Genomic DNA, 13,575 nt, shown 5'->3' on the forward strand with positions numbered 1-13,575 from the left:
TATACATATATTTACCTAGGAGAATTGCTGGGTCAAATGGTAATTGTTTAACCTTTTGAGGAACTGCCAGACTGTCTTCCACAGCAGGTGCTTCATTTTACATTCCCATGAGCAGTGTATGAGGATTCCAGTTTCTGCACATTCTCAAGGCACATACCAATTTTCTGCAGCCCTGGGGATTGGGAGCTGGTGCTTACCTCCGCAGAACTTGCAGTCACAGGCAATTCCTGCGCGCAGGCGCACTGGCGGGAGGGCGGGAGCGTTGCCGGAGGCGGGGCACGCAGCCGTTAGGGGCGGGGCTGTGTTGCGCTCGCGCCCCGGAAGCGGAAGCCTGAGCGGCCTTCCCGGCGGCTGATTCGAGGGCTTATTTGGTCAGAAGCGGCGCCTCAGAGAAGCTGCCCCGGGTCCTACCATGCCGTCTGAGGGTCGCTGCTGGGAGACCTTGCAGGCTCTACGCAGTTCCGACAAAGGTCGCCTTTGCTACTACCGCGACTGGCTGCTGCGGGGCGAGGTGAGCGGTGGCCTCGGAGGACGTAGGCCCTTCCGGCCGCTCGCGACCGAACCCTTCTTCTCCCTAGCCCTTGGCACGTTCTGCTTCCGGGAACCCGTGCAGCCTAACAACCTGCATTTATTTCTTGACTTCTGTGTGTACATCCTTCTGTCCTGGGGTTTCTGTCCTCTCCAGCCTATTTTAGCGTTTCGGGGAGCTCCCCTGACTTCACAGGTGCCCCGCGCTCTGAAGGCTTCATTGCTACCCTCCGCCAGTTGGGCGCCTTCTCCGCTCTGCTGTTGTCAAAGCAATCTTGGCCCAGGCTCAGTTAACTTACTGCGTGTCTCATGTGCTGGGAGCTCTAGATTTTGCGACGAACGATTGACACGACCTAATCCGTTGCTGCCAGTGAAATAACCAAATTTCTAGATTGATTTGGCAGACCTGGAAAGTGAATGGGGGCGTGGTCACTGTACCTAGTGTTTGCAAAGCTCTACACTAGAAGTGGAGGGATGCGGAGAGTTAAGGCAGAGCTCCCATTCCCGAGTCGCTGCTAGTTAGCTACAGATAAGACGTTGTTCTGCATCCTCAGACTTCTTGGGAAACAATCCTAAAATATTCTCCTGTCTTTTATGTTGTTGACAGTTTTGAAAAATACAGACCTTACATTCTGTAGGTTGACTGCCAGCATAGGTGCTTTAAAACCACCAGACCGGCCGGGCGCGGTGGCTCAAGCCTGTAATCCCAGCACTTTGGGAGGCCGAGACGGGCGGATCACGAGGTCAGGAGATCGAGACCATCCTGGCTAACATGGTGAAACCCCGTCTCCACTAAAAATACAAAAAAAACTAGCCGGGCGAGGTGGCGGGCGCCTGTAGTCCCAGCTACTCCGGAGGCTGAGCCAGGAGAATGGCGTAAACCCGGGAGGTGGAGCTTGCAGTGAGCTGAGATCGGGCCACTGCGCTCCAGCCCGGGCTACAGAGCAAGACTCCGTCTCAAAAAAAAAAAAAAATAAAAAAAAAAAAATAAAACCACCAGACCAAGGTTAAGCAGTCTTGGCAGGAATACTACAGAAATGATGCCATGGCTTTCTCAGGAGGCACACAGATGTCAACCCATCCCAACACTGGTGATGCTAAACTTGATCACCTGGTTACGTTGTTATCTGCCTGGTCTTTCCGTTTAAATTCGTCATTTTTCCCTTAGTAATTGTTGGTAAGTATTGTGGAGATTACACCAGTATCCTTTTTCTGGGCAAACCTTCATCCTCCATGGCTTTAGCATTCATTGATGTTTTCCACATGAATCGATCACCTCTATGACGTTGCCAGATCCTGTTTCTTTATATCCACTATTCCTTCTGCATTTGTTAGTTGGCGTTCCACCGTCAGGAGATGCTTTCTTTTCTCTGTTGTTTAGTTATATTGGTATGGACTCATGGATTTCTGTTTTATTCAGTGAGTTGTAATCCATTACTTTTATTATTTATTTTATTTTAAATATCCCAGATTTTGTAAGCTTGTATCAAAATATCACAGGCAAGGCTGGGCGTGGTGGCTCAGGCCCGTAATCCTAGCACTTTGGGAGGCCGAGGGGGATGGATCACTTGAGGTCAAGAGTTCGAGACCAGCGTAGCCAACATGGTGAAACCCCATCTCTACTGAAAATAAAAAAATTAGCCGAGCATGGTGGTGCATGCCTGTAATCCCAGCTACTCCAGAGACTGAGGCATAAGAATTGCTTGAACCCGGGAGGCAGAGATTGCAGTGAGCCGAGATTGTGCTGCTGCACTCAAGCCTGGGCAACAGAGTGAGACTGTGCCTCAAAAAAAAAAAGTAACGTTGTAAATATGTACAACGATTATGTATTCATAAGAATTAAAAAGAAAAATGTTCCAGATTTGGCTACTGGGCGACTCATTAAGTTGGCTCCTGTGTTCCTTTGACATGTTTCCATCTTTCATTGACATTTCTTTACTTTTTGGCACAAAAAGGTGTCCCAGGTGCAAGTTTCCCTGTCTCAACCCTGGAATCAGCTATTTCTCCAAAGAGGCTGATTCTTTTGAAGTGGAGGGTGGTGCTGTATTTATAGACCGAGTTCTGGGAGTTTAGTATGTTGAGATTCTTGATTGGGTACCATTGCTTCTAGGCCTTCTCAGTAGATAGAGCTAGGAAATAATACATCTCTGAATATGTACACATATCACCACATACACATTTATGTATTATCTATAACTATTTCTGTGTACATATATATTATAAAACCATGACTTCATGCTGATAAATGCCACTTCCAACCCAGCACTTCACATTTCTTTCTATCTAATCTTACCCCATCCATCTTTGTAAATATGTCACTTAGCAGTGAGAAGTTTGGCTTCTGTTATTCTCAATATGTTTACTTATTTGCTCAATCAGTTTACTTTAGCTCGTTGTAGCAATCTCCCAACTACTCTGGTTTTTTCATTTATTTATTATATCATACGTAATCAGTACTTATTTTCTCATACAAAGATGTTCCAGGCTCATCTTATATTTTTCTACCTCCAACTCTGGAACTACCTTTTCTGCAGAGACCCCTGGTTTCCTTTGATTTAAAATTATATTTACAAACCAAGATCTGGTACTAGATATGATCATTATTACTACTAAGGATGTATACACACATATCCATATCTATTTCCATTTTTAAAAAAATTATTAGGCTGGGTGTGGTGACTCATGCCCATAATCCCAACACTTTGGGAGGCTGAGGCGGGACGATTGCTTGAGGCCAGTTCAAGCTGGGCCAGGCTTGGTGTCTCAAACCTGCAGTCCCAGCACTTTGGTAAGCCAAGGTGGGCAGATCACTTGAGCCCAGAAGTTTGAGACCAGCCTGGGCAACGTGGAGAAACCTCACCACTACAAAAAATACAAAAAAAATTAACCAGGTGTGCCGGGTGTGGTGGCTCATGCCTGTAATCCCAGCACTTTGGGAGGCCGAGGAGGGCGGATCACCTGAGGTCAGGAGTTGGAGACCAGCCTGACCAACATGGAGAAACCCCGTCTCTACTAAAAATACAAAATTAGCTGGGCATGGTAGCGCATGCCTGTAATCCCAGCTACTTGGGAGGCTGAGATAGGAGAATCGCTTGAACCTGGGAGGCGGAGGTTGTGGTGAGCCGAGATTGCACCGTTGCACTCCAGCCTGGGCAACAAGAGCGAAACTCCATCTCAAAAAAAAAAACAAAAAACCAGGTGTGGTGGTGGGTGCCTATAGTCCCTGCTCCTTGAGAGGCTGAGGTGGGAGTATTACCTGAGCATGAAATTTGAGGCTGCATGATCCGTGATCGTGCCACTGCACTCCAGCCTGGGAAACAGAATGAGACCCTGTCTCAAAAAAAAAGAATGGCTGGGCGTGGTGGCTCACGCCTGTAATCCCAGCACTTTGGGAGGCTGAGGTGGGCAGATCACCTGAGGTCAGGAGTTCAAGACCAGCCTGGCCAATGTGATGAAACCCCGCCTCTAATTTTTGTAATAATACAAAAATTAGCTGGGTGTGGTGGTGGGTGCTAGTAATCCCAACTGCTTGGGAGGCTGAAACAGGAGAATTGCTTGAACCTGGGCGGTGGAGGTGGCAATGAACTGAGATCGTGCCACTGCACTCCAGCCTGGGTGAAAGAGCAAGACTCCATCTCAAAAAAAAAAAAAAAAAAAAAAAAATGGCTGGGCGCAGGGTGGCTCACGCCTGTAATCCCAGTACTTTGGGAGGCCGAGGCAGGCGGATTTCCTGAGGTCAAGAGTTCGACACCAGCCTGACCAACATGGAAAAACCCTGTATCTTCTAAAAGTACAAAATTAGCCAGGCATGGTGGTGTGTGTCTGTAATCCCAGCTACTCAGGAGGCTGAGGCAGGAGAATCACTTGAACCTGGGAGGCAGGGGAGGCGGAGGTTGCGGTGAGCCACGATCGTGCCATTGCACTCCAGCCTGAGCAACAGGAGGGAAACTCCATCTCAAAAAAAAAAAAAAGGACCAGCCTGGGCAACATACCAAGACTCCATCTCTACAAAAAATGAAAAAATAATTAGCTGAATATATTAGCGCATGCCTGTACTCTCAGCTGCTGGGGAGACTGGTCGAGGTGGGAGGATAGCTTGAGCCCAGGAGGTCAGGCTACAGGGAGCCATAATTGGGTCACTGCACTCCAGCCTGGGTAACAGTGAGACCCTGTCTCAAAAGTAATTAATTTCAAAAATGAAAAAATATATACATCTAGGTTTGTGTAAGTATGCTTTACCATGTTCACACAATGACAAGATCACCTAACACCATGTTTCTCAGAACTTACCCCCATTATTAAGTGACTGACATTCTACTGATTGTGTATACAGTAGCTTACTTCAGAATTCCTCTTGTGTTCTGTTCAGTGCTTTAGATTGTTTTCACGTACACTTTAATGGCAATCTGTGCATTGTCCCTTTTTCTGTAGTTAACAAGTTATTTAGTCTGATTTTCATTAGAAGGATAGTAGTCAAGGTCATTATCAAGAAACCACTGTACTTTCTTTTCATCTGATTGTTAATACATTACTTTGGGTCTTTGATGTTTATTTATTTAGGCCTTAGATGTTCAGTAAGGCATGTAGTGGATTATACTGAGATCAGTTGACATGCAAGTTGAGCTTAACCCTCTTCTCCTCTCTAGGATGTTTTAGAAGAATGTATGTCTCTTCCCAAGCTATCTTCTTATTCTGGATGGGTGGTAGAGCACGTCCTACCCCATATGCAGGAGAACCAACCTCTTTCTGAGACTTTGCCATCCTCTGCGTCGGCTTCAGCCCTAGACCAACCTTCGTTTGTTCCCAAATCTCCTGACACAAGCTCCGCCTTTTCCCCAGCCTCCCCTGCAACACCAGATGGAACCAAGGTAAGGTTGTGATCAGCTTAAGACAAAAGACGTGGTGGCTGCAAAGTCAAAATGTTTAATATTGTCATATGACAGTGCCCATGCCCTGGGGAAAATAATGATTGCTCATTGTTGTAGCTGTTTGTAGAGACCATGTTGACAGCATCATTCAGTGTTCTCTTTAGACAGTCCCAGAGGGAGAAAAATCCCCTCTATTCTTAGTACCCAGAATAGTATAACTAATTTCATGAGCAATTGGATTCTTTTTTTTTTCTGATGAACGCTGCATCTGTTTAACTGATATGGTCTCCCTTTTTGTGTTATCTGCTGGAAGAAGGCTTACAGTGAAATGTATACCTGCTCTTAAAGTTTACATGTCTTCTCTGATTGGTTCTGTAGGAGATTTTACACTATTCCTGGTTCTGTTTTGTCCCTGCCTTTGTTTTTTTGTTATTTCTCCCACTTAAAAATGCTGAACTGGGGCTGTTTCCTCTCAGAAGTCCCCTCTCTCTCACCAGAGAGAGAACTGTTTTCCCTTTCTTTTTTTTTTTTTTTTTTTGAGACGGAGTTCTGCTGTCGCCTTCAGGCTGGAGTGTGCAGTGGCCGGATCTCGCTCACTGCAAGCTCCTCCGGCCTCCCGGTTCATCATTCTCCGCCTCAGCCTCCGAGTAGCTGGGACTACAGGGCGCCAAGCACCTCGCCTGGCTATTTTTGTATTTTAGTAGACGGGGTTTCACCGTGGTTAGCCAGGATGGTCTCATCTCCTGACCTCGTGATCTCCCATCTGGCCTCCCCCAAGTGCTGGGATTACAGGCTTGAGCCACCAAGGCCTGCCTCCTTTTTTTTTGAGACGGAGTCTCTGGCTTGTCGCTTCAGGTTGGAGGTGCAGTGTGGCCGGATCTCAGCTCACTGCAAGCCTGGGCCTCAGTTTATTCTCCCGCTTCTCAGCTCCCGAGTAGCTGACTACAGGGTCGCCACCTCGCCCGGCTAGTTTTTTGCATTTTTAGTAGAGACGGGTTTCACTGGGTTAGCCAGGGATGGTCTCGATCTTCTGACCTCTGATCCGCCTGCCTCTGCCTCCCAAAGTGCTGGGATTACAGGTTTGAGCCACCGCTACCGCTTTCCTTCTTAATCTTGCCTATTAAACCTCCACTTGGCCGGAAGTGCCAGCCTGCCTTCAATCCCAGCATTCTTTGGGAGGCCGAGGCTGGGTGGATCACCAGGTCAGGAGATCTGAGACTATCCTGGCTAATATGGTGAAACCCCCGCCTCTACTAAAAATACAAAAACTAGCCGGGCGTGGTGGCGGGACAGCCTGTAGTCTCAGCTACTTGGGAGGCTGAGGCGGAGAGCCATGGAACCCGAGGCGGAGCTTGCAGTGAGCCGACGATCAGGCCACTGCACTCCAGCCTGAGACACAGGCCAGACCTCGGCCCAAAACTCCACTCTTTAAACTTAAAAAAAAGAAATTGAACTCAACACAGTGGCTCCAGGTCCATAATTCCAGTGCTTCAACCAAGACAGAGGATTGCTTGAGCCCAGGAGTTCAAGACCAGCCAGGGCAACATAGTGAGACCTTGTTCTCCAAAACTTTAAAAAATTTGCTAGGCATGTGGCTCGAGGCTTTGTAGTCCTAGCTACTTAGGATCGCTGAGATGGGAGGGATCGCTGATTCAGGAGTTTGAGACTATAGTGAGCTGTGATCAGCTTCATTGCATCTAGCCTAGGGCAATGAGTGAGTGCCTACCTCAAAAAAAAAAAAAAAAAGCTAAATTTTGAGGTTTTAAAATTATTTTTTATATAGATAATTTGTGTATATACAAATATATGTGAACATGTCTCCTCTTCACCTCTCTTTTTTTTTTTGAGCTGAGGTCTGTCTCTGTCACCCAGGATGGAGTGCAGTGGCATGAACATGGCCTCACTGCAGCCTCCACCTCCCAGGTTCAATCCACCCTTCAATCTCAGCCTCCCAAATAGCTGGGACTGATACCTACCCATACTATTTTTCTTTTTCTTTTTTTGAGACAAAGTCTTGCTCTGTCCCATTAGGCTGGAGTGCAGTGACGCAATCTCAGCTCACTGCAACCTCCACCTCCTGGCTTCAAGCTGTTCTCCTGCCTCAGCCTCCCTCCTGAGAGTGGCTGGGATTACAGGCAACTCCGCTATCATGCCTGGCTAATGTTTATATTATTAGTAGACATGGTAAGCCACCACATACCTGGCTAGTCTCAAACTCCTGACCTTGTGATCCACCCACCTGTCTTCCCAAAGTGCTGGGATTACAGGCATGAGCCACCACACCCAGCCTTTTTTTTATTTGAGACAGAGTCTCAGCCTGTCACCCAGGCTGGAGGCAGTGGCCATCTCGGCTCATTCCACCTCCGGGTTCAAGCAATTCTCCTGCCTCAGCCTCCTGGAGTAGCTGGGATTACAGGTGCTACTACGCTTCTGGCTAATTTTTGTATTTTTAATAGAGACGGGCTCACCCATGTGGGTCAGACTGGTTTCGGAACTCCTGACCTCATGAGCAAGGCTCACCAGCTCCTGGCAAGTGCTGGGATTACAGGCGAACCACCACGCCTTTTTTAAAGATGGAATCGGGCCGGGCGCTGTAGCTCAAGCCTGTAATCCCAGCATTCTTTGGGAGGCCGAGACTGGCTGATCACTTAGGTCAGGAGTTCGAGACCATCCTGGCTAACACGGTGGAAACCCCTGGCTCTACTAAAAAAATACAAAACTAGCCGGGCGTAGGTGGTGGCGCCTGTAGTCCCAGCTACTCGAGGCTGAGGCAGGAGAATGGCGTAAAAACCCGGGAGGCGGAGCTTGCAGTGAGCTGAGATCCGGCCACTGCACTCCAGCCTGGGCGACACAGCGAGACTCCGTCTCAAAAAAAAAAAAAAAAAAAAAAGATGGAATCTAGCTCTGTCACCCAGGCTCGAGTACAGTGGCATGGTCTCGGCTTACTGCAACCTTTGCCTCCCGGGTTCAAGCGATTCTTTTGCCTCAGCCTGCCGAGTAGCTGGGATTACAGGTGTGTGCCACCACGCCTGGCTAATTTTTGTATTTTTAGTAGAGACAGGGTTTTGCCATGTTGTCCAGGCTGGTCTCAAACTACTGACCTCAGGTGATCCGCCCACCTCAGCCTCCCAAAGTGCTGGGATTACAGTTGTGAGCCACTGTGCCTGGCCAGTTTTTTGTTTATTTGTTTGTTTGTTTGTTTGTTTTTACATAGAAAGTGTGTATTTTTCTATCTAGTAATTCATCTTTTAAAATATTAGTCTTTAAAAAATATTCTTTGTGGCCAGGTGTGGTGGCTCACACCTGTAATCCCAACACTTTGGGAGGCTGAGGCAGGTGGATCACTTGAGGTCAGTAGTTCGAGACTAGCTTGACCATGGTGAAACCCCGTTTCTACTAAAAGTACAAAATTAGCCCTGCATCGTGGCGCACGCCTGTAATCCCAGCTACTTGGGAGACTGAGGCATTAGAATTGCTTGAACCCGAGAGACAGAGGTTGCAGTGAGCTGAGATCACGCCATTGCACTCCAGCCTGGGTAACAGAGCAAGATTCAGTCTCAAAAAAAAAAAATATATATATATATATATATATATATTTGTATATATATATATTTTTATATTTATGTATATTTGTATATATATTTATATATATGTATATATACACACATATTTATTTATTTTGTTGTTGTTGTTATTGCCAGAAAAGGTCTAGGTACTTTAAAATATGTATTTTTAGCAACTGAACATCTTAGGGAAAAAAAGGAACCTCCACCTAGATGTCATATCTTATATAAAAATTAACTCAAAGTGATCATGGACTTAAATGTAAAAAAAAAACTGTAAGCTTTTTAGAACTAAAACATAACCAGAATCTAGGGCTGGGTAAAGATTTATTTATTTATTTATTTATTTATTATTTATTTATTTTTGAGACGAAGTCTCGCTCTTGTCTCCCAGGCTGGAGTGCAATGGTGCGAACTCGGCTCATTGCAACCTCTGCCTCCCGGGTTCAAGTGATTCTCCCGCCTCAGCCTCCTGAGTGGCTGGGATTATAGGTGCCTGCCACCACGCCCGGCTAATTTTTGTACTTTTAGTAGAGACGGGGTTTCACCATGTTGGCAAAGCTGGTCTTGAACTCCTGACCTCAGGTGATCTGCCCACCTCAGCCTCCCAAAGTGCTGGGATTACAGGCGTGAGCCACCTGCCCAGCCTAGGTGAAGATTTATTTCTTTAACATTCCTGAATTAGCAGAACTATAGAGAAGGAGAATAGCTTAGAGATAAGGGATGGGGGAGGAAGTGGTGTGGCTATAACGATAGGTGTGACATGGAGGGGTTGGTGGTGATAGAACAGCTTTGTATCTTGAGTGTGGTGGTGTTTACATGAATCTATGCGTTATGAAATTACATAGAACTGTACATAAAAACAAATGAATGCCTTTAAAACTGGTGAAATCTGAATAAGCTCTGTGGATTGTACCAATATCAATTTACTAGTTTTGTTACTTTATTGTATTTATGAAAGACGTTACTATTGAGGGAAACTGGGTGAAAAGTGCATAGGAGCCTCCTGTATGTATTTTTGCAACTTTCTGTGAATATCAATTATTTAAAAATTAAGATTTTTTAAAAAGTATTTTCAGCCGGGTGCAGTGGCTCAAGCCTGTAATCCCAGCACTTTGGGAGGCCGAGAGGGGCGGATCACGAGGTCAGGAGATTGAGACCATCCTGGCGAACACGGTGAAACCCCTGTGTTTCTCTACTACTAAAGTCTCTACTAAAAAAATACAAAAAACTAGCCGGGCAAGGTGGCGGGCGCCTGTAGTCCCAGCTACTCAGGAGGCTGAGGCAGGAGAATGGCGGGAACCCGGGAGGCGGAGCTTGCAGTGAGCCGAGATCACGCCACTGCACTCCAGCCTGGGCGACAGAGTGAGACTCCGTCTCAAAAAATAAAAATAAAAAGTATTTTCATGAGCAGCTTGTTGGCAGCAGATTCTAATCTGAGGGCATGCTACAATACTGGCAGGATCAGTGGACTTCAGTTTCTTTATCTGTAAATCTCATTCTGGGCCAAATTGCTGAGGTCTTTATTTTTTTGATACGGAGTTTCGCTTTTGTCGCCCAGGCTGGAGTGCAATGGCGCGATCTTGACTCACTGCAACCCGGGTTCAAATGATTCTCCTGCCTCAGCCTCTTGAGTAGCTGGGATTACAGGCATGTGCCACCATGCCTGGCTAATTTTGTATTTTTAGTAGAGACAGGGTTTCACCATGTTGGCCAGGCTAGTCTCAAACTCCTGACCACAGGTGATCCACCCGCCTTGGCCTTCCACCATGCTGGGATTACAGGCATGAGCCACCGTGCCCAGCCTGAGGTCATTTTCACGTATAAAATTCCATAATTTTTGGAGCCACTGCGCCTGGCCTAATAAATTCTTAAATGGTTTTATGTAATGGATTTTCACATTATTTAGGAATTTTTGGTATTTACATTAGAAAACCCAGTTTGGCTTAAGGGACTAAGGGAAGTTTTAATTCATATAACTAGGAAGTCTAGCAGTGCATTTGGAATCACTTAGATCTGGGAAAATCTACATTCTGCATGTTTCTGCTTGATATTATTATTATTATTATTATTTTTTTTTTTTTTGAGACGGAGTCTCGCTCTGTCGCCCAGGCTGGAGTGCAGTGGCCAGATCTCAGCTCACTGCAAGCTCCGCCTCCCGGGTTCCCGCTATTCTCCTGCCTCAGCCTCCCGAGTAGCTGGGACCACAGGCTCCGCCACCTCGCCCGGCTAATTTTTTGTGTTTTTAGTAGAGACGGGGTTTCGCCGTGTTAGCCAGGATGGTCTCGATCTCCTGACCTTGTGATCCGCCCGTCTCGGCCTCCCAAAGTGCTGGGATTACAGGCTTGAGCCACCGCGCCCGGCCTGATATTATTTATTATTATTTTTCAAACATCTCCCCCACATAGGATTGATGTTATTTTTGACTCAATCTAATAACCTAAACTCAGGGCTTTGCCTCTCCATTTCTCAATTATTGGTTTCATTGCTAAGATAGACTAGGTGGCAAGATGGCTGCTGGTAGCTCTGGACTCAACATATTCTTAGGTTAGCATTCCCATATAGCTTCATCAGAAAAGTTCAGAGATATCCATGTCAGATATGTTAATGAAAATAAAAAAGCTGGGTGTGAAATCCCAGCACTTTGGAAGGCCAAGGCAGGTGGAACACTTGAGCTCCAGCATTCGAGACCAGCCTGGGCAACATGGGGAAACCCCATTTCTACAAAAAAATTACCTGAACATGGTGGCTCATGCCTACAGTCCCAGCTACTCAGAAGGCTGAGGTGGGAGGATCCTTGAGCCTGGAAGGTTGTGGTTGCAGTGAGCCTAGGTAGCGCCGCTGTATTCTCTAGCAGGGGTGATAGAGTAAGACCCTGTCTCAAAAAAAAAAAAAAAAAAAAGAAGGCGGGGCATGGTGGCTCACGCCTGTAATCCCAGCACTTTGGGAGGCCAAGGCGGGTGGATCACGAGGTCAAGAGATCAAGACCATCCTGGCTAACATGGTGAAACACCATCTCTACTAAAAATATAAAAAATTAGCCGGGCATGGTGGCGGGCGCCTGCAGTCCCAGCTACTCGGGAGGCTGAGGCAACCTCTGCCTCCTGGGTTCAAGGGATTCTCCTGCCTCAGCCTCCTTAGTAGTTGGGATTATAGGCACCTGCCACCCCGCCCGGCTACTTTTTGTCTTTTTAGTAAAGACGGGGTTTCACCATGTTTGTCAGGATGGTCTCAAACTCCTGACCTTGTGATCTGCCCACCTCTGCCTCCCAAAGTACTGGGATTACAGGTGTGGGCCACCGCGCCCGTCCTGAGGATAGAGTACTTTGATAGCCAGCTTTCTCCTGAAGCCAGGAGGGTGGAAGCTTAGGGATGTGGGTTGGGGATATTCCATCCAAACCATCCCAGGACAAATGGACACTGATCCGAAGAAAGGGGAAACATTTTCTGTGCAGAGTAAAACAAATAAGCAGCCAGAAAAACATAGAAAAACCCAAAAAATCACCCAAAGTAGCAAACATCAATTTGTTAAAGAAAACAATTAGAACAAAGTCAGTGTCATTCATGAAAAGCACACTGGCTCTGACCTAAATTTTTTTTTTGCTGTTGTTATTGGTGGTTGTTCATAAGTTGGGATGTGGTCTTTGTCTAGAAGAGATAACACCAATTAAAAACTTATTAAAGCTTACCATATTAAAAACTTAATTATTTTTCCATTTTCTACTCATATAGGGCAAAGATGAGTCCCAGCACACAGAATCTATGATACTTCAATCCTCACGGGGGATCAAAGTGGAAGGCTGCATCCGAATGTACGAACTGGCACACAGAATGAAAGGAGCAGTAAGTGAACCCGTGGAGGAAGGCAGGCTTGATCCTGCGAGCCACATTTAGCTGCAGTTCCTCAGGGCATAGGAATGGGCACTGTATGCTACTCACCCTTCCCACCTACTGTTTAGTTCGGGGGGTAGTGTAATGTAGAGGTCAGGAGTGAGTGCTCTGAAGTCAAGTCTGCTTTCAGATCCTGGTTGTTTTATTTTATATGTGACTTTGGGAAAATTATTTAGCCTTTTCTGGCTTCCATTTACTTCTCCAAAATTTGGAAAAGGTCTGGGATTGTTAGATAAGCTTATACTGAGAAGATGGGACTTTAGCTTTTTTTTTCTTTTTTTTGACATGGAGTTTTTGCTCTTGTTGCCCAGGCTAGACTCCAATGGTACCATCTTGGCTCACTGCAACCTCCGCCTCCTAGGTTCAGGCTATTCTCCTGACTCAGCCTCCCAAGTAGCTAGGATTACAGGCTTGTGCCACCACACCCAACCACTTTATTTTGTATTTACTAGAGACGGGGTTTCACTATGTTGGTCAGGCTGGTCTCAAACTTCTGACCTCAGGTGATCCACCCGCCTCAGCCTCCCAAAGTGCTGGGATTACAGGCATGAGCCACTGTGCCCAGTCAGGACCTTAGCCTCTTGAAAAAATAGCAGCACTATTTTAATTAATTTATTTGATTATGTTTTTGTTTCTGTTTTTGTTTTTTTTTTTTTGAGACGGAGTCTTGCTCTGTCGCTCAGGCTGGAGTGCAGCAGCGCAATCTCAGCTCGCTACAAGCTCCG

At 46.4% G+C, this 13,575-nt stretch overlaps 1 protein-coding gene across 3 annotated transcripts in view; it reads left to right on the plus strand.

Annotated features, from left to right (window-relative positions):
- The first annotated feature begins 290 nt into the window (after window positions 1–290).
- GLE1 (GLE1 RNA export mediator) overlaps window positions 291–13,575 on the plus strand; it is a 39,758-nt gene continuing 26,473 nt past the window's right edge. Inside the window, exons 1-3 of one of the 3 annotated variants that reach the window (XM_031654611.1) lie at window positions 291–511; window positions 5,175–5,396; window positions 12,692–12,802. In XM_031654611.1, coding sequence (XP_031510471.1) covers window positions 413–511; window positions 5,175–5,396; window positions 12,692–12,802 — 432 coding nt within the window. In that variant the 5' untranslated portion in view covers window positions 291–412. The remainder of the gene's footprint in view (window positions 512–5,174; window positions 5,397–12,691; window positions 12,803–13,575) is intronic. The other 2 variants (XM_031654610.1, XR_004178019.1) reach the window with 2 other exon arrangements.

This window comes from Papio anubis, chromosome 13, assembly GCF_008728515.1.
Source record: "Papio anubis isolate 15944 chromosome 13, Panubis1.0, whole genome shotgun sequence".
In the NCBI taxonomy this organism is placed as follows: Eukaryota; Metazoa; Chordata; class Mammalia; order Primates; family Cercopithecidae; genus Papio; species Papio anubis.